The following is a 23,799-nucleotide window of genomic DNA, read 5'->3' on the forward strand; positions in this document are numbered from 1 at the left end:
CCTTATGCCTGTGAAGGTGTTGTTGATGATGTTAAATATCTCTTCTATCTTGTTTAGTTTTGTGATGACAAAGGTGTCATCTACCTAGCGGACCCAGATTTTTGGTTTGATGGTTGGTAGGGCTGTTTGTTCTAGTCTTTGCATTACCGCTATGAATCCTGATAGCAGAGATCCCATGGGTGTGCCGTTGGATTGTTTGTAGATTATGTTGTTGAAGGTGAAGTGGGTGATGAGGCACAGGTCCACTAGCTTCATGATGATTTCGTTGGTAATGTGATTGATGGTGGTTGGTGTGTGTGTGATGGTCTCTTCTAAAAGTGTGGTAAGTGTTTCCTTTGCCAGGTCGATGTTGATGGAGGTGAACAGTGCTGTTACGTCGAATGAGATCATTGCTTTGTCGAATGAGATCATTGCTTCGTCTTCCTCTATTTTGGTGTTTTTGATGATTTTTAGGAATTCCTGGGTGGAGTGGACGGAGTGCTGTGACTCTTCTACTAGGTATTTCAGTTTTGCGTGTAGTTCTTTGGCCAGTCTGTAAGTTGATGTTCTGGGTAGTGAGACTATAGGTCTGAGGGGGGCTCTTGGTTTATGGATTTTTGGTAGTCTGTAGAATCGTGGGGTGTTGGTCCCGTCGGGTTTCATTTTCTAAAAACTTCTTAAATGTTATGAGAGTTTCTGTCTCTACCCCCACTTTTACAGGCAGCGAGTGCCAGACTTCCACCACGTTCTGGGTGATAAAAGCTTTTCCTCACATCTCCTCCAACACTATGCCCCTTACCTTAAATATATGCCCCTGGTCATTGACCTCTCCACCAAAGGGAAAAGTTCCTTTCTATTGACTCTATCTGTACCTCTCATAACCTTTTACATCACAATCACGTCCCCTCACAATCTCCTCTGCTCTAATGAAAACAATCCCAGACTACCTAATATCTCAATAATTGAACTCTCTAGTCCAGGCAACATCTGGTAAAACTCCTCTGTACCTTTTCCATGGGATTCACATCCCTCCTATAATGTGGATTCCAGAACTACACACAAAATTCTTGTTATGGCTTAACCCACATTTTGTACAGTGCCAACATAATCACACTGCTCTTAAACTCTGACTCGGTTGATAAAGGCAAGTATACCACTTCTTAGCCAAGTTATCCATCTGTTCTGATACTGTAAGAGACTATTATACATGCACAGCAAAGTCCCTTTGATCCTTGCTGCTCACCATGTATTACCTTGCCTTGTTTGTCCCTGCCATTTGCATCACTTCACACTTATCCGAGTTGAATTCCATTTGTTACTGAGCAGTCCTTCTGACAAATCCATCTGTATCCTCCTGTAATCTAAGGCGATCCTTCTCATTATTCACCATCCCACTAATTTTTGTATCATTTGTTAACTTACTAATCAACCATCCCACACTCAAGTCCACATTATTTCTATAAATTACAAACAGCAAGGGTTCTGACTTGACCCCTGTGGGGTTACACTGGAAAAACACCCTCAGCTATTAGTCTCTGTTTCCAGCCAATCAGCCAATTGAGAATCCAATTTACTAAATTTCCTTGGATCCGACGGGCTCTTCTCTTTGACAACCGTCTCCCATGCAGGATCTTATCAAAAGTCTTGTTGAAATCTACATAGGCTACATCAAAAGCATTGCTCTCATCTACATGCCTGATTAACTCTTCAAAAGCTTCAATCAAATTGGTCAGACGTGATCTCCCCTGAACAAAACCACGCTGACTGTTCCTGATTAATCCCGATCTCTGCAAATGCAGATTAGTTCTATGCCTCAAAATTGCTTCCAAAAATTTCCCTACCGCTGTGGTTAGACTGACTGACCACCCTGCAGTTTCCTGGTTTATCCCTTGCTCCCTTGTTGAAAAATGGAGCCACGTTGGCTGTTCTCTGATGGTCTGGCACCTTTCCTGTGGCCAGAGAGGAATTAAACATTTTTGTCAGAGCTCCAGCTATTTTCTCTCTTGCCTCATTCAATAACCTGGGATATATTTCACCCGGCCCTGGGGAGTTCTCTACTTTGAAAACTGCCAGACCACTCAGAACCTCCTCTCTGACTGTGTTAATTTCTTTAATTGTATCACACACCTTCTCCCTGATTTCTGTACCCATATTGTTCTTCTCACGAGTGAGTACCAACATGAAACATTCATTTAGATCCCTGCCTACACCCTCTGGTTCCATGCACAAAGTACCCCTGTGGTCCTTAATGAGCCCAACTCTTTCCTTTGTTATGCTTTCACTCTTAATGTAACCACTTTTCTTGACTAATGGAACCAAATGCTTTTGAGGTACTGGAAACCTAATGTTGCCTTAGGGATCTCAATTTGATCTATGTCAAATTTATGGAATTTTGAACTCAAATGACAGCACGACTAAGAATGTCCACTTCATTAAATGAAGTAGATGCTAAGAGAGACTGTTGCAAATTCTCAAATTAAAGAAACCTTTTTGCGGCAATTGGAATAGTGCAATTTAGACATTGATCTTAGAGACATACTTGTAAGAGACCTAAAGAACAACAAAATCCAGACCGAAGATTTTTTGAAACAGGCAACTGCAGGAAGAGGTTCTTCTGAGGCCATGAAAATGACAGAAAGTGATATTTGCAGGATTTGGAGAGTTCCTTTCCTTTTGGGATGCCCAATGTTCTGCTTCCTGCATGCGTTACTATACACCCAACATCAGCTTATTGTTTCAACATGCTCTAGGACAAGATTTAGTTTCCTTAAATGTGGTATCGATTGCAAAGTAAGAGAATAGCAAGATAAAGTGAAAATCAATAATGAGTGAAACTTAATGGTGAAAAATCACTGGGTGATAAGAAGAATGAGACCAGAGTTTGTTATGAAAAGATTACAGGCATTCATATATCTCGTGAAGATTGCAAAGAGGCACTGTCAACACCAGGTAGGCCATTTGCTTGAAAGAGGAAACTTGACAAAGGAAGTACATCATTAACCCTCAGTGGTCCAAAGTGAAAGTCTGAAAGAAAGTGGAAGTCAATAAGAAGCTAGATATTTGCCTATGTCGCAGTACCACCAGCAGAACAATGTGAGCCACGATCATTGATTAAAACAAATCAATCATTGTTACAATCCCAATCGTTAAATGGAGTAGTCAAACTCAAAATTCAAGGGTGTTCTTTCACTACGCACTGAAATGTCAGCTTATGTGCTTGTGTCTCTGGATTGAGCCTTTGGGACCCTTTGAACTAATGGTCAGAGTCCAACCAGGGCTAAGAACAAAATGATGAAGTAGAACAAAGCGACTCACCGAATAACAATATCGTACTTGTTGATTGTTTCTCCCAGGGAGCTGTTCCTCAGAGTGTCTCCATTGCCAACGATAACACATCGCTTACAATCTAAACTGAAAAGACCAAAACCTTATATTAAAGCAGGATTAATATATGCTGTGACTGAAGGTTACAAAGTGAGAAGTTCAAGTTTATTTAACTAGTGAAGAATTTCTGTGCAGTGAGTTATAGTGTGTGACCAGTAAAATTTATACTATACTGGAGACTGGGTAAATGCTGGGAGGATATTTCCTCTTGTGGGAGAGTGTAGGACCAGAGGGCACAGTCTCAGAATAAAGGGGCACAAACTTATGACTGAGATGAGGAAGAAAATCTTCTCTCAGAGAGTTGCGAATCTTTGGAACTCCTTGACACAAAGAGCTTTGGTGGGGTGAGGAGGGGTGGGGAAGGTGGCAGAATCCTTGTGCATATTTAAGGCTGAGACAGTTAGATTCTTGATCACTAGGGGAATCAAGCATTTAGAGAAAGGGTAAGAAAGTGAATGAGAGGAATGTCACATCAGCCATAATTCTACTGAATGGTAGAGCAGGCTTGAGATGCCAAATGACTTACTCCTGTTCTTGCTTTTTATGATCTTATGATCTAACTTCCTTTCTAACAGCACTGTGAGTGTACCTACCCCCATGGGATTGCAGTGGTTCAAGAAAATAAGCAACAGTGCCTTCTCAAGGGCAATCAGGTATGGTGTTACCCAAATCCCACGAATGAATAAAACAAATGAGAAGTTTTATTCACAGCATGTAAACTACCAATTTTGATCAGTCATTTAAAAAAAAATCCATATATCTTGCTGTTTTTGCTTCTGGACTGGCCAGCTGATGTTCTTTGAATCAATCCAAATTGCATTAGTTTTAGAGGTATTTTCATTAGCCACTAGCCATGTGAGACTTGATGGAAATTCACTTGTATCTAATTAAGTTATTGATTACAAAATAAAAATAAGAAACAGAGGCCATCAGTTTGCATGTGATCTCAGTACTCATTTTCTAATAGCACATACAATTAAGTTGGATTTGTCTGAATTAAGAGGAAAGGTAGAGTGCACAATTTTGTTTTTGATTGTTGTGAGTGCTTTATTTCCTTGGTTACTGCTTACTCATTATCAGCTACAATGGTTTACGTGATAAAAGGTAATGAGAACAGCTCACTCATTAGAGAGGGATGAATGGTCAAACATTTAATCTGAGGATCTTCCTTGAGGTGAGGGGCAAGGTTGAGAAGGCAGAACCTTCATGGTGACCTCAGTCGGTACAAGAATGAAGCCACATTCTTGCTGTCATTGCACTGCAAACCAGCTGACTGAGCTAACCAAACCCTACACATGCCATTGTGACAATAATAAACCATCTTCATGCTTCAACATAATTCAACATCTCAACTCACCTCATTGGAGCATTATAAAGCAAAATAGGACACTGATCCACATTAGGAGTTGTTTGGTAAATGACCAGAATCTTGAGTGTAGAGGTTGTTTTAACAAGTATCTTAAGGTGGAAAGAGTTAGAGAGTTAGGGAAGTGTATGACCTCTGGAACCTCTGGTGTAGGCAGCCGAAAGCACGGTTATTAAATGTGGAAAAAATAGAATTGAGTATGCTCTACAGGCCTCAGTTAGAGGCACATAGATTTCTCAGATAGTTATGGGGCAATAGCAAGTGCTGAGACCATGAAGTAGTTTGAAAATAAAGATGAGAATTTTAAAATCAAGATGTTGCTTAAGCAGGAGCCAAGGAAAGTCAATGAGTACAGAATAATATGGAATAGAATTGGCATAAATTAAGTCACAGGTAACAGTGTTTCAGATGACAACAAGTTTATAGAGGTTCAGATGTGAGAGGCAAGCCAATAGTATGCTGAAACCATTGAATCTGAAGCCAATGAGGGCATGGATGAAGGTTTTAGCAATTTGTTATAAATTCTGTGCCTTACGATCTTATACTCCACAACCACCTGGTGAAGGAGCAGTGCTCCAAAAGCTAGTGCTTCCAAATAAACCTGTTGGACTATATCCTGGTGTTGTGTGATTTTTGACTTTGTCCATCCCAGGCCAACACCGGCTCCTCCACATCTTGTCAAACTAATGCGGTGCCTTCAGCTGGTAGTGTTAAATGTCAGTGTGGAGATAAGAAATAGGAGGGGGATAAATCTTTAGGGGACATCAGAGGTAATGGTGTAGGAGCAGGAACAGAAGCTTTTGCAAGTAATTCTCTGTTGATGATTAGATAATTAAAAACTAAAAGAAGTCACTACAGAGGTAGTGGATACTGTGTTAACAATCTTCCAACGATCTTTAAATACTAAAAATGTATTGGAGGATTGGTAAACTGGCTTAATTCAAATGTCTTTATTCAAAAAAGGGAGACAAAAAAGGTAACGATAGGCTAGTTAGCTTAACATCTGCTTTATTGTCTTATATCCTATATGAATCCTAGAAAGGATGTAAAGAGCAGTCTCTCTCTCTCTCTCTCTCTGTCTCTCTCTGTCTCTCTCTCTCTCTGTCTCTCTCTCTCTGTCTCTCTGTCTGTCTGTGTCTGTGTGTGTGTCTGTCTGTCTGTCTCTAATGAGAGAGCAGCCCTATGATCTGGTAAGACAATGGTGACTTTAGGGGTTAGTTTGCTCAATTGGCTGGGCAGCTGGTTTGTGGTACCAAGTAACACCAACAGCACAGGTTCAATTACTTCACTGGCTGAGATTGCCATAAAGATCCCTCTTTCTTAACCCCTGTCCTTGCCTAAGTTGTGGTGTCTCTCAGAGTAAAACACCACCAATTATCTCTCTCTAATGAGAAAGTAGTCCTATGGTCTGGTTAGACTATGATGAGTTTACCTTTAATAGCAGAGCACTTACAAATATGCACAGTAGCTCAGTGGTTAGCACTGCTGCCTCGCAGTGCAAGGGACCTGAGTTTGATCCTTGCTCAGGTGACTCTCTGTGTAGAGTTTGCACATTCTCCCTGTGTCTGCGTGGGTTCCCTCTCGGTGCTCAGGTTTCCTCCCATAGTCCAAAGATGTGCAGGTTAGGTGAATTGGCTGTGCTGAATTGTCCGTAGTGTTCAGGGATGTGTAGATTAGGTGTATTAGTCAGGGCAAATGTAAAGTAATACAGGTAAGGGAAGGGTCTGCGTGTGTTACTCTTTGGAGGGTCTTGTGGACTTGTTGCTTTTTTTCTTGAGACTATCTAGTGATTAGTGGGAGAGAATACACCACCATAGAGTGGCAGCATTCTTAGATAACGAGAACATTTATTGGATAGTATCAATATGTACAAATACTTTTGGGCAGGCATAATTATCAGAAACTTGGGAGCTGGTGCATATATATTTGCTTCCTCATATCCACTCTCAGCCTGTGTGAGTCTTCAACAGAATGGACATGAATATGAACCCCTTCAGAACCATTGCTTATCCAATGTTATGCACAAATCATGTCAGCTAATTTATTCAAGTAGAATCTTCAAACACCCATGCAATAAATGATTAGATATTAGATATTTTTGCTTGACATGTGTTGAGGGATAAATATTAACTTGGGACATTAGCAAAACACCCTGCTCTTCCTTCACTATTGTACCCAATATGGAATTATCAGTCAGGATTCATTGCTCATTTGTTGGGTACATTGGAGTTTTGATTTATGCCTTTGCCAGTCAGCAGGAATGTGGAGGGAAGTGTTCAGGACAGACAACTGGGACCCTATCATAGAATAGGTCCCACTTAGTCTCCAAACGTGAATGAATCTCCATACTGTATATACTTCCTGATATATTCTGCCCTACACAGGGAGTATAAACGTAATACAGAAAATACATTCAGATCATTTCATACAACCCCTATTGTGTGGAAACAGACCATTTGGCCCAACCAGTCTACACCAACCCTCCAAAGAGTAACCCACCCAGACCCATTCCCCATTATATTTAAACCGACTAATGCACCAACCTACATATCCATGAGCACTATGGGCAATTTAGCATGGCCAATTCACCTAATCTGCACATCTTTGGATTGTGGGAGGAAACTGAAGCACCTTAGGAGGAAACCCATGCAGACAAGGGGAAAATTTGTAAACGCCACATAGACAGTTGCCTGAGGCTGGAATCAAGCCTGGGTCCCTAGCACTGTGAGCCAGCAGTGCTAACCACTGAGCCACTCTATTTCTGAAGAAGGGAAAAGTGTTCCTGGAAAGTAGACCTCAGACGGTTTACCTGTTTATCTCCTCAGGCATGTTGAACTTTGTATGGGCTAATATCATTTTGACAATCGCTTCTGTAAAGGAAAAGAAAAGTTTAGCTTGACACAATGGATATTTTGGAGAGCGTGTAAATTCATGTGAGAAAGCGTGTTGTTGCCTCTCATCCTGGCTATACAAAGCTCAACTGACATCAAAATTTTGAAAGCCTTCAGATCTGGCATGACGTATCACATTCAGTTATCATACTCCAGGGGTCATGCCCCAGATGTAACATTTCAAACATTTGAAGAAGATTTTAAAACTAGAAAGACTTGCTGTTTCAATTCTGATCAGAATCATTCTATTTGCAGCATTTATAAGTAACAATTAAACTCTTTCCCTGAATGAACACTGTGAGAGATGCTGAGAAGCCATTATTAACTCAGTGGGTGACAGATGAGGACATTTGAGTGAAAAAGGAGAAAGTGAGGACTGCAGATGCTGGAGACCAGAGTTGAAAAGTGTGGTACTGGAAAAACACAGCAGGCCAGGCAGCATCCGAGGAGCAGGAGAATCGACGTTTTGGGCATAAGCCCTCCTTCAGGAATGAGGCTGGTGTGCCAAGCGGGCTGAGATAAAAGGTATGGGGGAGAGAATTTGGGGGAGGGGCGCTGGGAATGCAATAGGTGGAAGGAGGTGAGGGTGAGGGTGATAGGCCGGAGAGGGGGTGGGGGCGGAGAGGTCAGGAAGAAGATTGCAGGTCAAGAGAGCGGTGCTGAATCCTGGGGTTGGGACTGAGATAAGATGGGGGGAAGGGAGATGAGGAAGCTGGAAAAAGCTACATTCATTCCGTGTGATTGGAGGGTTCCTAGGCGGAATATGAGGCGCTCTTCCTCCAGGTGTCATGTGGCCAGGGTCTGGCGATGGAGGAGGCCAAGGACCTGCATGTCCTTGGCGGAGTGGGAGGGGGAGTTAAAGTGTTCAGCCACGGGGCGGTTGGGTTGGTTGGTGCGGGTGTCCCAGAGGTGTTCCCTGAAACATTCCGCAAGTAGGCGGCCTGTCTCCCCTATGTAGAGGAGACCACATTGGGTGCAGTGGATACAGTAAATGATGTGTGTGGAGGTGCAGGTGAATGTGCGATGGATATGGAAGGATTCATTGGGCCTTGGAGGGAGATGAGGGGGGGGAGGTGTGGGTGCAAGTTTTGCACTTCTTGCGGTTGCAGGGGAAGGTGCCGGGAGTGTAGGTTGGGTTGGTGGGGGGTGTGGACCTGACGACGGAGTCGCGGAGGGAGTGGTCTCTCCAGAACGCTGATAGGGGTGGGGAGGGAAATATATCCCTGGTGGTGGGGTCTGTTTGGAGGTGGCGGAAATGACAGAGGATGATACGATGTATCCGAAGGTTGGTGGGGTGGTAGGTGAGGACCAGTGGGTTCTGTCCTGGTGGCGATTGCAGGGGCGGGGTTCAAGGGCGGAGGAGCGGGAAGTGGAGGAGATGCGGTGGAGAGCATCGTCGACCACATCGGAGGGGAAATTGCTGTCTTTGAAGAAAGAGGCCATCTGGGTTGTTCGGTAGTGGAATTGGTCCTCCTGGGAGCAGATGCGGAGGAGGCGAAGGAATTGGGAATATGGGATGGCGTTTTTACAGGGGGCAGGGTGGGAGGAGGTGTAATCTAGGTAGCTGTGGGAGTCGGCGCTTTGTAGTAAATGTCTGTGTTGAGTCCGTCCCCGAGATAGAAATGGAGAGGTCTAGGAAGGAGAGGGAGGAGTCTGAGACAGTCCAGGTAAATTTGAGGTCGGGGTGGAAGGTGTTTGTAAAGTGGATGAACTGTTCAACCTCCTCGTGGGAGCATGAGGTAGTGCCAACACAATCATCGATGTAGCGGAGGAAAAGGTGGGGAGTGGTGCCAGTGTAGCTGCGGAAGATGGACTGTTCCACATATCTGACGAAGAGACAGGCATAGCTGGGGCCCATGCGGGTGCCCATGGCTACTCCTTTGGTTTGGAGGAAGTGGGAGGATTGGAAGGAGAAGTTGTTAAGAGTGAGGACCAGTTCAGTCAGTCGAAGGAGGGTGTCAGCGGAAGGGTACTGGTTGGGTCGGCAGGAAAGGAAGAAGCAGAGGGCTTTGAGTCCTTCGTGATGGGGATGGAAGTGTATAGGGACTGGATGTCCATGGTGAAGATAAGGCATTGGGGGCCGGGGAAGCGAAAATCATGGAGGAGGTGGAGGGCGTGGGTGGTGTCCTGAACATAGGTGGGGAGTTCTTGGACTAAGGGGGACAGGAGTGTCGAGGTACGCAGAGATGAATTCGGTGGGGCAGGAGCAGCTGTCGGCCGGGGTAGTCGGGTTTGTGGATTTTGGGCAGGAGGTGCGGGGTTGTGGGACTATGAGGTTGGAGGCGGTGGATGGGAGATCCCCCGAGGTGATGAGGTTATGGATGGTCTGGGAGATGATGGTTTGGTGGTGGGAGATGGGGTCATGGTCAAGGGGGCAATAGGAGGAGGTGTCCGCGAGTTGGCGTATAGCTTCAGCAGTGTAAAGATCAGTGCGCCAAACTACCACCGCGCCTCCTGGTCTGCCGGTTTGATGGTGAGGTTGGGGTTGGGGCAGAGGGAGTGGAGGGCTGCGTGTTGTGAAGGTGAGAGGTTGGAGTGGGTGAGAGGGGTGGACAGGTTGAGGCGGTCAATGTCGCGGCGGCAGTTGGATATGAAGAGATTGAGGGTGGGTAAGAGGCCAGCACGGGGTGTCCAGGTGGATGGGGTGTGTTGGAGGCAGGAGAAGGGGTCGTCAGAGGGTGGGTGAGAGTCCTGGTTGAAGACGTAAGCTCGGAGATGAAGACGGCGGAAGAAATGCTCGATGTCTAGCCGCGTGTTGAACTCGTTAATCCGGGAGCGTAGGGGGATGAAGGTGAGGATCTTTCATCCTTAGAGAGGGGGAGGTCTGGAGGGATGGTGAAAATATGGCAGGGCTGGGAGCTAGGACCTAGGACCTAGGACAGAACCTCACTGGTCCTCACCTTCCACCCCACCAACCTCCGGATACATTGTATCATCCTCCATCATTTCCGCCACCTCCAAACAGACCCCACCACCAGCGATATATTTCCCTCCCCACCCCTATCAGTGTTCCGGAGAGACCACCCCCTCCGCGACTCCCTCGTCAGGTCCATACCCCCCACCAACCCAACCTCCACCTCCGGCACCTTCCACTGCAACCGCAACAAGTGCAAAACCTGCAGCCAAACCTCACCCCTCACCTCCCTTCAAGGCCCCAATGGATCCTTCCATATCCGTCACAAATTCACCTGCACCTCCACACACATCATTTACTGTATCCGCTGCACCCGATGTGGTCTCCTCTACATAGGGGAGACAAGCCACCTACTTGCGGAACGTTTCAGGGAACACCTCTGGGACACCCACACCAACCAACCCAACCGCCACGTGGCTGAACACTTTAACTCCCCCTCCCACTCCGCCAAGGATATGCAGGTCCTTGGCCTCCTCCATCACCAGACCTTAGCCACACGATGCCTGGAGGAAGAGTGCCTCATCTTCCACCTAGGAACCCTCCAACCACACGAATGAATGTAGATTTCTCCAGCTTCCTCATTCCACCCCCCCCCCCAACCTTATCTCAGTCCCAACCCCCAGATTCAGCACCGCCCTCTTGACCTGCAATCTTCTTCCCGACCTCTCCGCCCCCACCCCCTCTCCGGCCTATCACCCTCACCCTCACCCCCTTCCACCTATCGTATTCCCAGCGCCCCTCCCCCAAATTCCCTCCCCCCTACCTTTTATCTCAGCCCGCTTGGCACACCAGCCTCATTCCTGAAGGAGGGCTTATGCCCGAAACGTCGATTCTCCTGCTCCTCGGATGCTGTCTTTTTCCAGCACCACACTTTTCAACAGTTGAGTCAAAAAGTCCTGAATTGATAATAAAGTCTGGTGGTGTTGGGGAGAGGGGATTAGGAGGGGAGGTTTGGGGAAGGGTGGTTGTAGGTAACTGGACTAAGCACTGGAAACAGGTGGTCATTATAAATGAGAACTTTTCATCTTGAGAAAAGCTACAAAGTGAGCAACACTAAAGTCTAGATTGTTACTTTAACCAAGATGGCCTACAATTTGAATCAATATACCAGAGCGACTAATGGTGCTTGCTAACTAAAATCAAAAGAACTGCAGTTGCTGTAAATCAGAAACAAAAACAAAAATTGTTAGAAAAACTTAGCAGGTCTGGCAGCACCTGTGCAGAGAGATCAGAATTAACATTTTGGGGTCTGAGGAAAGGTCATTTGACCCAAAACGTTAACTCTGATTTCTCCCCACAGATGCTGCCAGACCTGTTGAGCTTTTCCAACAATGGTGCTTGACTTTGTACTTACTGGGTAGATTGCTCACTACCAGATCAACAGCATGATGGGTGTCAGTGCAATTGAAAATCTGATGAGCTGTATCCTAGCCATTGGATCCAAAGGTAAAATGACCTTCTCAGGAGCATTAGGAATACCAAATGAGGATTAGAGTGAGCTCCAACCATTTGCTATTGTTGGCAGAGTGAACATCATGTTAAGCAGTGTAAAAACTGAGAGCAGTAACACGGAAGGAATGCGTTTGCAATCATATGTCAATCCTATCAGTTCATCATTACAACCTTCTATTTCTATCTTTAGAGTATCCTCAATCATCTGTGTACAGAGGAACCTTGTTTATCCGAAGGACACAGGCAGGGAATATTCCGTTCAGTTACTTGAATTCTGGATAATCAAATGCCACATAATTTAATGTAGCCAAGCATCAGGACCTTGTGATCTTGCTGGATAATCTGATATTCAGAAAATCAAATGCCAAATAATCGAGATTCCTCTGTACCTTGTTTAAAAAGAACACAAAGAACAAAGAAAATTACAGCACAAGACCAGGCCCTGTGGCCCTCCAAGCTGCGCCAATCCAGATCCTCTATCTAAATCTGTCACCTATTTTCCAAGGATCTGTATCCCTTTACACCCTGCCCATTCATGTATCTGTCTAGATACATCTTAAATGATGCTGTACCTGCCGCCTCTACCACACAATGCGTTCCAGGCACCCACCACCCTCTGCATGAGGAACCTTCCACGCATATTTCCCTTAAACTTTTCCCCTCTCACCCTGAACTTGTGACCCCTAGTAATTGGGTCCCCCACTCTGTGAAAGAGCTTCTTGCTATCCACCCTGTCTGCATCTGTCATGATTTTGTAGACCTCAATCAGGTCCTCCCTCAACCTTCGTCTTTCTAATGAAAATAATCCTAATCTACTCAATCTCTCTTCATAGTTTGCACCCTCCACACCAGGCAATATCCTGGGGAACCTTCTCTGTGCCCTCTCCAGTATGCACATCCTTTTGGTAATGTGGTGACCAGAACTGTACGCAGTATTCCAAATGTGGCCGAACCAAAGTCCTATACAACTGTAACGTGACCTGCCAACTCTTGTACTCAATACCCCGTCCAATGAAGGAAAGCCATGTGCCTTCTTGACCACTCTATCGACCTACATTGCCACCTTCAGGGTACAATGGACCTGAACACGTAGATCAATTTTTCCCAGGGCTTTTCCATTTACCGTATACTTCGCTCTAGAATTGGATCTTCCAAAATGCATCACCTCACAGTTGTCCGGATTGAACTCCATCTGCCATTTCTCTGCCCAACTCTCCAATCTATCTATATTCTGTTACATTCTCTGACAATCCCCTTCACTATCTGCTACTTCACCAATCTTAGTGTCATCTGCAAACTTGCTAATCAGACCACCTAAAACTTCCTCCAGATTATTTATGCATATCACTGCACAGATCCCTGTGGAACAGTACTGGTCACAGTTCTCCATTTTGGGAAACTCCCTTCCACTACTACTCTCTGTCTCCTGCTGCCCAGCCAGTTCTCTATCCATCCAGCTAGTACACCCAGGACCCCATCTGACTTCATTTTCTCTATCAGCCTACCATGGGGAACCTTATCAAACACCTCACTGAAGTCATTGTATATGACATCTATAGCCCTTCCCTCATCAATCAATTTTGTCACTTCCTCAAATAATTCTATTAAGTTGATAAGACATGACCTTCCCAGCACAAAACCATGCTGCCTATTACTGATAAGCCCATTTTCTTCCAAATGTAAATAGATCCTATCCCTCAGTATCTTCTCCAGCAGTTTCCCTACCACTGTCATCAGACTCACCAGTCTATAACCACCTTGATTATCCCTGTTACCCTTCTTAAACAAGGGGACAACATTAGCAATTCTCCAGTCCTCTGGGACCTCACCCATGTTCAAGGATGCTGCAAAGATATTTGTTAAAGCCCCAGTTATTTCTTCTCTCACTTCCCTCAGTAACCTGGGATAGATCCCATCAGACCTGGGGACTTGTTCACATTAATGCCTTTTAGAATACCCAATACTTCCTCCCTCCTTATGCCAACTTGACCTATGGTAATCAAAAGTCTATCCCTAACCTCAACATCTGTCATGTCCGTCTCCTTGGTGAATACTGATTCAAAGTGCTCATGAAGAATCTCATTCCTTTTCTCGGACTCCACGCATAACTTCCCTCCTTTGTCCTTGAGTGGGCCAACCCTTTCTCTAGTTACCCTCTTGCTTCTTATATGCAAATGAAAGGCTTTGAGATTTTCCTGAACCCTGTTTGTTAAAGATATTTCATGATCCCTTTTAGCCCTCTTAATTCCTCGTTTCAGTTTGGTCTTACTTTCCCAATATTCTTTCAAAGTTTCATTTGTTTTTGCTCACCAAGACCTTATGTATGCTTCCTTTTTCCTCTTAGCTGGATTCACAATTTTACCTGTCATTCATAGTTCCCTAATCTTGCCAATTCTGTTCCTCATTTTCACAGGGACGTGTCTATCCTGCACTCTAATCAACTTCTCTTGAAAAGCCTCTCGCATATCAAATGTGGATTTACTTTCAAACAGTTGCTCCCAATCCACATTCCCCAGCTCCTGCTGAATTTTGCTATAGTTGGCCTTTCCCAATTTAGCACTCCTTCTTTAGGGCCACTTGTCTTTTGTCCATGACTATTCTAAAACTTATCTAATTGTGATCACTATTTCCAAAGTAATCCCCTACTGCAATTTCAACCACCTGACCGGGCTCATTCCCCAGGTCCAGTATGGCCCCTTCCTGATATGGACTATTTATGTAATGCTGTATAAAACCCCCCTGGATGCTTCTCACAAATTCTGCTCCATCTAAACCTCTAACACAAAGTGAATCCCAATCAATGTTGGGAAAATTAAAATCTCCCATCAGCACCACCCTGTTGCTCCTACATCTTTCCATAATCTATTTGCATATTTGTACTTCTGCCTCACGCTCGCTGTTGGGAGGCCTGTAGCACAGCCCCAACATTGTAACCGCACCCTTCCTATTTCTGAGCTCTGCCCTTACTGCCTCACTGCTCGAGTCCTTCATAGTGCCCTCCTTCAGCACAGCTGTGATATCATCACTGATCAGAAATATAACTCCTCCATCCCTTTTACCTCCGTCTCTATTCTGCCTGAAGCATCGATGTCATGGGGTATTTAGTTGCCAATCGTGCCCTTCCCTCAATCAAGTCTCAGTAATAGCAATAACATCATACTCACAAGTACTAATCCAAGCCCTAAGTTCATCTGCCTTACCTTCTACACTTAGCCACTGTCCAAATATATCAGTTCACTCACCTTTCCAGAGCATAATTCGACCATTCCCACTCAGCTCCTGCCTCTCACTGGTCCTGCTGCTGCAAAATGGAGGCCGCTGATTCCATGAGGTAAGTACTTAAATGGGAAATTTACCTTCCTGGCAGCCCCTGGTCCTTGCTCTCACCGTTCCCACTGCTGCTGCTATATTCTGGCTCCCATTCATGTGCCAAATTCTCCTGCTCCTCGGATGCTGCCTGACCTCCTGTGCTTTTCCAGCATCACACTTTCAACTCTGATCTCTAGCATCTGCAGTCCTCACTTTCTCCAGTTGATTTTAACCTTACTGCGAAGCCTCTTCCAAGGATGCCTACCTTGAAGAGGTTCTCCTCCTCTCTCTCCAAGGATCTCAGTAAGTCTCTCTCTCACAGCATCCCCAGGTCATCTCCTTTTCGCTTCCCCCCCCCCCACCCTCATCTACCTACCATATTCCCAGCTACCTTCTCCCTAGCCCCACCCCCCTCCCATTTATGTCTCAGCACCCCTGGCCTACAAGCCACATTCCTGATGAAGGGCTTATGCCTGAAATGTTGCTCCTCAGATGCTGTCTGACCAGCTGTACTCTTCCAGCACCACACTCTCGACCCAAATTAGTTCTCAGCTCTGTTAAGGCATAATCCATTCAATCTGTAGAGGTCTTATCTCCCTGAGTGATCCCAATGTCCAAAGGATCTAAATGACATACATACCAATCCCTAAACCATCTTTTATCAGCTTAGATGTTTTCTAACCATCCTGTTCAGATATGTTATTGTACATCTCTAAACAGGTGGGAATTAAACCTATACTGTGGATGTCTGTAGGCAATCACACAGTCGTGTTTCATGTCGATTAGATTCCATTTTCCACCCTTGTAAGACTTTCAAGTAGGGAATGCTGGAACGTGAGAACTGATATTTTCCTTAGCTTTTGGAAGCTAACCTTATATTAATTCTTGCGTTGCATAATTTCTCCTCCATCGGATGGTCTAGAGCTTGAAGGTCTATTTGAGTTTCATTAACATGACCTTCAAATTGGCATGGACCAATTTGAACCAAAGGGCTTATTTCTGTGCTGTAGGACTCGATGATGCTAAATTAATACATGTACTGAGTGATTCCTTGAAGAAATTTTTCATGTTGTTTCTGCATAATGTTTACATCCAAAAATTAGGTTCTGGCTTTGTGTTTTGCCATTTTATAAAGTTAAAAGGTTTTGCTGATTTTCTTTGTCCTGAAAGGTGTTGTCCTTTGAGCCAGTCGAGTATACATTTAATGTTAATTGTGATAATACCCATTGTAAGATGATTTGTTATCATTGTAAGTAGGATACTAACTTTAGAATGGTTTCCTAGTTAACAAACAGCATGCAGAGTAGGAGATCTAATGGGTCATTTTTCGGGTTGACAAGCTGTGATTAATGAGATATGGCAAGGATAAGTGTTTTTGCCCCAGCTGTTCACAATCTGTATCAACAGTTTAGAGAGAGATAAAATATAAAGATTTGAGATTATTCAAAACCAGAGTGGAAGTGTGAATAGTGGGAAAGATGCAAAGATGCTGCAAGAGGAATAGAATGTAGGGAAATAGATGGTGACATCTTGAAAAATGTCAGTATTACAGAGGAGGAAGTGCTGGATGTCTTGAAACGCACAAAGTTGGATAAATCCCCAGGACCTGATCAAGTGCACCTGAGAACTTGGTGGGAAGCTAGGGAAGGGATTGCTGGGCCACTTGATGAGATATTTGTATCGTCGATAGTCACAGGTGAGGTGCCGTAAGAGTGGAGGTTGGCTAATGTGGTGCCACTGTTTAAGAAAGGTGGTAAGGACAAGCCAGGGACCTATAGACCAGTGAGCCTGACGTTGGTGGTGGGCAAGTTGTTGGAGGGAATCTTGAGGAACAGGATTTACATGTATTTGGAAAGGCAAGGACTGATTATTTATAGTCAACATGGCTTTGTGCGTTGGGAGTCGTGTCTTACAAACTTGATTGGGTTTTTTGGGGAGGTGGCAGGGGGGATTGATGGGGATGGAGTGGTGGACGTGGTTGGTATGGGCTTCAGTGGGCCATACGATGGGGTTCCTCCATGGCAGACTGGTTGGCAAAGTTAGACCACATGGAATACAGGGAGAACCAGCCAGTTGGATACAGAACTGGCTCAAAGGTAGAAGACAGAGGGTGGTGGTGGAGGGTTGTTTTTCATACTGGAGGCCTGTGACCAGTGGAGTGCCACAAGGATTGGTGCTGGGATAACTACTTTTCATCATTTATATAAATAATTTGGATGTGAACATAGGAGGTGTAGTTAGTAAGTTTACAGATGACACCAAAATTGGAGGTGTAGTGGACAGTGAAGACGTTTACCACAGATAACAACAGAATCTTGACCAGATGGGCCAATGGTCTGAGGAGCGGCAGATGGAGTTTAATTTAGATAAATGCGAGATTCTGCATTTTGGGAAAGCAAATCATAGCAGGACTTATACACTTCATGGTAATGTCCAGGGGAACGATGCTGAACAAAGAGATCTTGGAGTGCAGGTTCATAGCTCCTTAAAAGTAGAATCTTGGGTAGAGAGGATAATGAAGAAGTTTGTTTAGTATGCTTTTCTTTATTGGTCAGAGCATTGAGTGTAAGAGTTGGGAGGTCATGTTGCGGCTGTACAGGATTTTGGTTAGGCCATTTTTGGAATATTGCATGCAATTCTGGTCTCCTTCCTATCAGAAGGATGTTGTGAGGGTTCAGAAAAGATTTACAAGGATGTTGTCAGGGTTGGAGAGTTTGAGCTATGAGGAAAGATTGAATAGACTGGTTGACTTTGCTGGCCAGTCGAGCGCCTTGCTGGGGTCCGTGTGGAACGTGTCTGCCGCTCTGCCTTCATTGATCCTCTTTGTTGCTTCTTCACGGAACTCGATCAAGTTTGTGAGACATGATTTCCCATGCAGTCAAGATTGGAATGGTGCTGCGAAAGCACAGCAGGTCAGGCAGCATCCAAGGAGCTGGAAAATCGATGTTTCAGGCAGGAGCCCTTCATCAGGAATGAGGCTGGGAGCCTCCGTGGTGGAGAGATAAATGGGAGGGGGTGGGGCTGGGGAGAAGGTAGCTAAGAGAACAATAGGAGGATGGAGGTGGGGATCAAATGTGTTTCAGAACATTGTTGAAGAGCTTCAGGGCAGAGGAGATGACCTAGGGGTTGTGGTGAGAGAGACACTAACTGAGATCATTGTAGAGAGAGGAGGAGAACTTCTTCAAGATAGGCTTCTATCCCTAATCAGTCCTTGCCTAGAACATTGGACGCTGAAGGGTGACCTTATCGAGGTTTATAAAATCATGAGGGGCATGGATAGGATAAATAGACAAAGTCTTTTCCTGTGGTGGGCGAGTCCAGAACTAGACGGCATAGATTTAGGGTGAGAGGGGAAAGATATAAAGAGACCTAAGGGGCAACGTTTTCACGCAGAGGGTGGTATGTGTGTGGAATTGAGCTGCCAGAGAAAGTGGTGGAAGCTGGTACAATTGCAACTTTTAAAAGGCATCTGGATGGGTATATGCATAGGAAGGGTCTGGAGGGATATGGGTGAGGTGCTGGCAGGTGGGACTGGATTGGGTTGGGATATCTGGTCGGCATGAACGAGTTGAACTGAAAGGTCTGTTTTTGTGCTGTACAGCTCTATGACTCTATCTATGATCTCACCAAAGACTTGCAAACCTCCTCTATTACAAATATATATCTGGTTTTCTTTTAAATATTGTAATGGTCTTGCTTTCAGCCTCCTCTGTTGTGGGCCATCCATACCTGTGCAGCAAAACATCTCAGAGTCTCTCTCCTCCTTGCTTACAGACAATATTAAATTGACCCACATAATTTAAAACGAACCTTAATTAAATCTTTCTGAATTGTTTTGTGAGATTTGATTATGAGCTGCCCTTACACTTCACACCGTAGGTTTCCTCCGGGTGCTCCGGTTTCCTCCCACAATCCAAAAATGTGCAGGTTAGGTGAATTGGCCATGCTAAATTGCCCGTAGTGTTAGGTGAAGGGGTAAATGTAGGGGAATGGGTCTGGGTGGGTTACGCTTCGGCGGGTCGATGTGGACTTGTTGGGCCGAAGGGCCTGTTTCCACACTATAAGTAATCTAATCTAATCTAAACCGTGAGGAACTCTTTTGTCCTTTACTATCAAAGAAAGATCAAATGAAAGGCATTGCAAATTTCCTCACCATTGCCTTTAATCCCATAGGGTAATGAATGATGCAGGTGGTTTGGTTGGTACCACCACCCACCAGTGATTGATAAAAATATGTCAGCATTTCGAATAAAACTGAAAAAGAAGCAGACAAAAGGGTAAGAGCTCAGAATGAAACAAAAATTGAAAATTACATCAGTCAAAATGAAGAAGTCAATAGTTGTTGACTCACTTGGAGAGGACTGACAAATTATGTTCTTTTGAAAGCCAGTTTGTACACCGTGCATCTTGACTGTAATGTAACAGAGACAGGTTTATGAGAAAGGAACATAGCTGTGTATCTACAACAACAAGTTCAACCTTTTAACCACAACAGAACTAATCACCTCCCATTTCTAAGGTGGACAACAAATTCCTCACCATGCGTAGTATATCTAAACTGAAGATAACGTGTTTAAATGCATTTCAATCCCCACCCTGTGCTCTGTCATTGCCTCTGGACAGTTATAGGAAGTAGGAAAAAACAAGGGTTGACATTATTAATCAACATATTTTGGTCTCGAAGTGGTGGGACTTGAGCCTGGGTCTGACATAAGGAAAGAACAACGGTGCTATCACCACATCATTTATTGGCTCATGGCTTTTAATGACATTTTCCAATGTCCAGCAATACTATTCTATACCTTGGGAGCAGGTGGGACTTGAACCAAGGCTCCCTAATCCAGAGGAAGGGACACTTCCAGTGCACCACAAGAGCCATTTGAAAGAGTAGGGGTCCTGCACAGACCTATACTGAAACCACCTGCGATATAGGATTTCAAATCACTTATTATCTGTTAATAGCTGAGAATTCTATTCTGATCTAAGGATACGTCTAAAATTTAGAATGATTGCTGGTGTTTTATTCTAATGAATCATAGAATTATGAAATAGATAAAGTGCAGAAGACACCATTCATCCCACCGTGTGTGTGTTCGCCTTTTCAAGAAGCAATTCACATAGTGCCACTCTCCTGCTATTTCTATATACCCCTGTCAATGTTATCTTTTCATTTAAAGGGTACAATATGGTTGACACATCAGAGGTCTTTGCTGATGGCTGAACAACTGGGTGAGATCTGCATTTCCTCCCATCTGGAATGTCCACCAAAACATGAACCGATGAGGTGAGGCCACTGGGTGGGATTTTCCTGAGAATCAAGAGACTTTGTGTGTGCGTGTGTGTGTTTGTCTGTGTAAGTGTGTGTGTGCGCGAGTGTGTGTGTGTACTTGTGTGTGTGTGTGTGCTGTGTGTATGTGTGTGTGTGTGAGTGTCTGTGTGTGTTTGTGTCTGCTGTGTGTATGTGTGTGTGTGTGTGTGTCTGTGTGTATGTGTGTGAGTGTGAGTGTCTGTGTGTATTTGTGTGTGCTGTGTGTATGTGTGTGTGTGTGTGTCTGTGTGTATGTGTGTGAGTGTGTGTGTGTGTTTGTGTATGCTGTGTGTATGTGTGAGTGTGTGAGTGTCTGTGTGTGTTTGTGTCTGCTGTGTGTATGTGTGTGTGTGTGTCTGTGTGTATGTGTGTGTGTGTGAGTGTGTGAGTGTCTGTGTGTATTTGTGTGTGCTGTGTGTATGTGTGTGTGTGTGTCTGTGTGTATGTGTGTGAGTGTCTGTGTGTGTTTGTGTATGCTGTGTGTATGTGTGAGTGTGTGAGTGTCTGTGTGTGTTTGTGTGTGCTGTGTGTATGTGTGTGAGTGTGTGAGTGTCTGTGTGTGTTTGTGTGTGCTGTGTGTATGTGTGTGTTGTGAGTGTCTGTGTGTGTGTGAGTGTCTGTGTGTGTTTGTGTGTGCTGTGTGTATGTGTGTGAGTGTCTGTGTGTGTTTGTGTGTGCTGTGTGTATGTGTGTGTTGTGAGTGTCTGTGTGTATGTGTGTGAGTGTGTGAGTGTCTGTGTGTGTTGACTCTCCTTATCTATCCTGCTTGTTTCCTCCTCAAAAAATCTAATAAATTTGTCTACCATTAGACCTCGAACCTTTGCCACATTTTATCCTTTTTTTCTTTCAATTTGACAATATTCTTAACTTCCCAAAATAACTGTGATTAGTCTATCCCCTCCCTGGAATACACCTTTGACATGAATCATAACCTATTTACTTAAAAACATGTCATTGTTCCACGGTTGACTTTTCCACAAACAACTTTCCCAGTCCTCTCCAGCTAACTCTGACATCATTCCTCTGCAATTACCATTATTTATATTTAGCAATTGTTTTCAACCCCAATTCCTTACTCTTACACTGAATGGTAAATTCTACCAGTAATTAAACTTGCCCCTTGACACATCACCAGATCCGAACGTCATGATCTCTGCTTGAATCCTGAATATATTGTTCTAGGAATCTGTCTCAAATAGGCTCCATGAATTCTTCCTCATGCCTACCACTGCCAATTTGACTTTCCAATCTACATGAAAATTAAAGTTACCCATGCTTAATGTATTGCCTTTTTATATGCCCTTGTTATCTTCTGATTTATTCTCAGCCCTACGTAGTAGCTACTGTCCAGGGGCCTATAGACCCCTTCCTTGTCTTCTTGCCCTTGTTATTTTTTACCACTATCAATATGGATTCTACACCTTACAATCCAAGATCAATTTTTCTACTGTACTTATTTTATCTTGAACTAACCAAATATCCACAAAGGTACCCCTTCCTTTGTGCTTACTTTTCGAAGTGTTGCAAGCCTTTGATTATTGAGTTCCCAATTTTGATATCCTTGTCACCATGCCTCTATAATGGCTATAAGATCATACCTATTAACCTCTATTAATGGCATTTAGTTTGCTCCAAGTTTTAAATCATTTATGCTCCTATTAGCTCTATTTGCTGTTGTTTTTCTATGTTTGCACTCTCTGTCCCTTCCTGCCCTATGTATCAGTACCAAGCTAGCGGCCCTGTAATGTTACCATATCCTTTTGTTTTGTAAATCTATATTTTCCCTTCACCTTCCACCCTCCTAATTAGTTCAAAGCTCTCTCTACAGCCCTGTTTATTCGATTCACCAGGACACTGGTTTCAGTGCAGTTCAAATGTGACCCCTCACTTCAGAACAAATCCCTTCTACCTCATATTCATACCAGTGCTCCACAACCAAAACTCATTTCACCCACTCCATTCTTTGCACAACACATTTATCTCCTTGACTTTATTTATCCTATGTCACTTTGCCTATGGTTCACGTAGTAATTCCAAGATTATTATCTTTGAGGTTCTACCTTCTAATTTAGGTTCGAACAGTTCAAAAACTTGCAGCAGAAACTCCTCCCTGTTCCTCCCAGTGTGGATAATGAAACTGGTTCCATCCTTCCCCATTGCAAGTTCTTCTCCAGCTCTGAGGAGATGTCCTTAACTGAGCTGGCAACACAGGCTTCAGGAGACCCACCATACAGAACAGTATTTCTTCCCTATTTACACTGTCCCCTGCCACTACGAAGTTTCTATTTGCTCCCTCAACTTAAACTCATCTTTGAACCATGGTGCCGTGGTCAGTGTGCTCATTTTCCCTGCAGTCCCTCTTCTTGTCCGCTCAGTTTGCAATTATGGATGATTGCAGTGACTGAGTTACCCTGAACTCTAATCCCCAGACTTACCTCACTTGCAGTCACACTGCTCTATTCCTGATCATTGACCAAGTTTGAATCACTTAATAGAAGGAGTGTGACCACCTCCTAGAGCAGTGCCCAGGTAACATTTCCCCTTCCTAACCCCCTCTTCCATTATGTCCTCAGAGAGAGCAGATTTTTGCACAATCTGATCAAGTTCTCTTTCGAAAGACTCAATTAACATTGCTTCCATTATGCACTCAGTTAGTGAATTCCAACTCACTACATGAAAATGTGTTTCATTATGTGTTTATCCAATCTGCTGTAGCTTACTTCAAATCTGTAATCTCTGCTTCTTGATCCTTTACCAATGGGAACAATTTCCATTTCTCTACTCTGTCCACATCCCTCATGATTTTGAATAGTTCTCTCAAATTTCCTCTCAGACTTCTCTTCTCAAAGGAATACAATAGTATCTTCTTCAATCTTTCTAAGTAACTGAAATTCCTCAATCCTGTTTTCATGAATCTTTATTGTGTCTTCTCTGATACTTTTACATTGTTTACAAAGTGTGCAACCCAGAACTGTAAACATTAGGAGGAAGTGGGTACTGCAGATGCTGGAGATTAGAGTCAAGATTAGAGTGGTGCTGGAAAAGCACAGCAAGTCAGGCAGATTCCTGATGAAGGGCTTTTGCCCGAAATGCCAATGTTCCTTCAGCTATAAGATCCTAGCTACATCTAATTTCTTCTTGAAAACATTCAATATTTTGGCCTCAATGGCTTTTTGTAAAAGGGAATTCTATTGGT

At 44.1% G+C, this 23,799-nt stretch overlaps 1 protein-coding gene across 1 annotated transcript in view; it reads right to left on the reverse strand.

The window, feature by feature from the left end:
• The window catches only part of LOC122540528 (CMP-N-acetylneuraminate-beta-galactosamide-alpha-2,3-sialyltransferase 4-like), a 116,274-nt gene that overhangs the window by 53,343 nt on the left and 39,132 nt on the right, over positions 1 to 23,799 (reverse strand). The window contains exons 5-8 of the mRNA XM_043676393.2: positions 19,647 to 19,706; positions 19,449 to 19,549; positions 7,539 to 7,599; positions 3,295 to 3,390 (exon numbers count right to left, since the gene is read on the reverse strand). Of these exons, the coding sequence (XP_043532328.2) occupies positions 3,295 to 3,390; positions 7,539 to 7,599; positions 19,449 to 19,549; positions 19,647 to 19,706 (318 nt within the window). The remainder of the gene's footprint in view (positions 1 to 3,294; positions 3,391 to 7,538; positions 7,600 to 19,448; positions 19,550 to 19,646; positions 19,707 to 23,799) is intronic.

This window comes from Chiloscyllium plagiosum, unplaced genomic scaffold (genome assembly GCF_037043375.1).
Source record: "Chiloscyllium plagiosum isolate Xiang-an unplaced genomic scaffold, Cpla_swu_hap1 HiC_scaffold_29, whole genome shotgun sequence".
Taxonomy (NCBI): Eukaryota; Metazoa; Chordata; class Chondrichthyes; order Orectolobiformes; family Hemiscylliidae; genus Chiloscyllium; species Chiloscyllium plagiosum.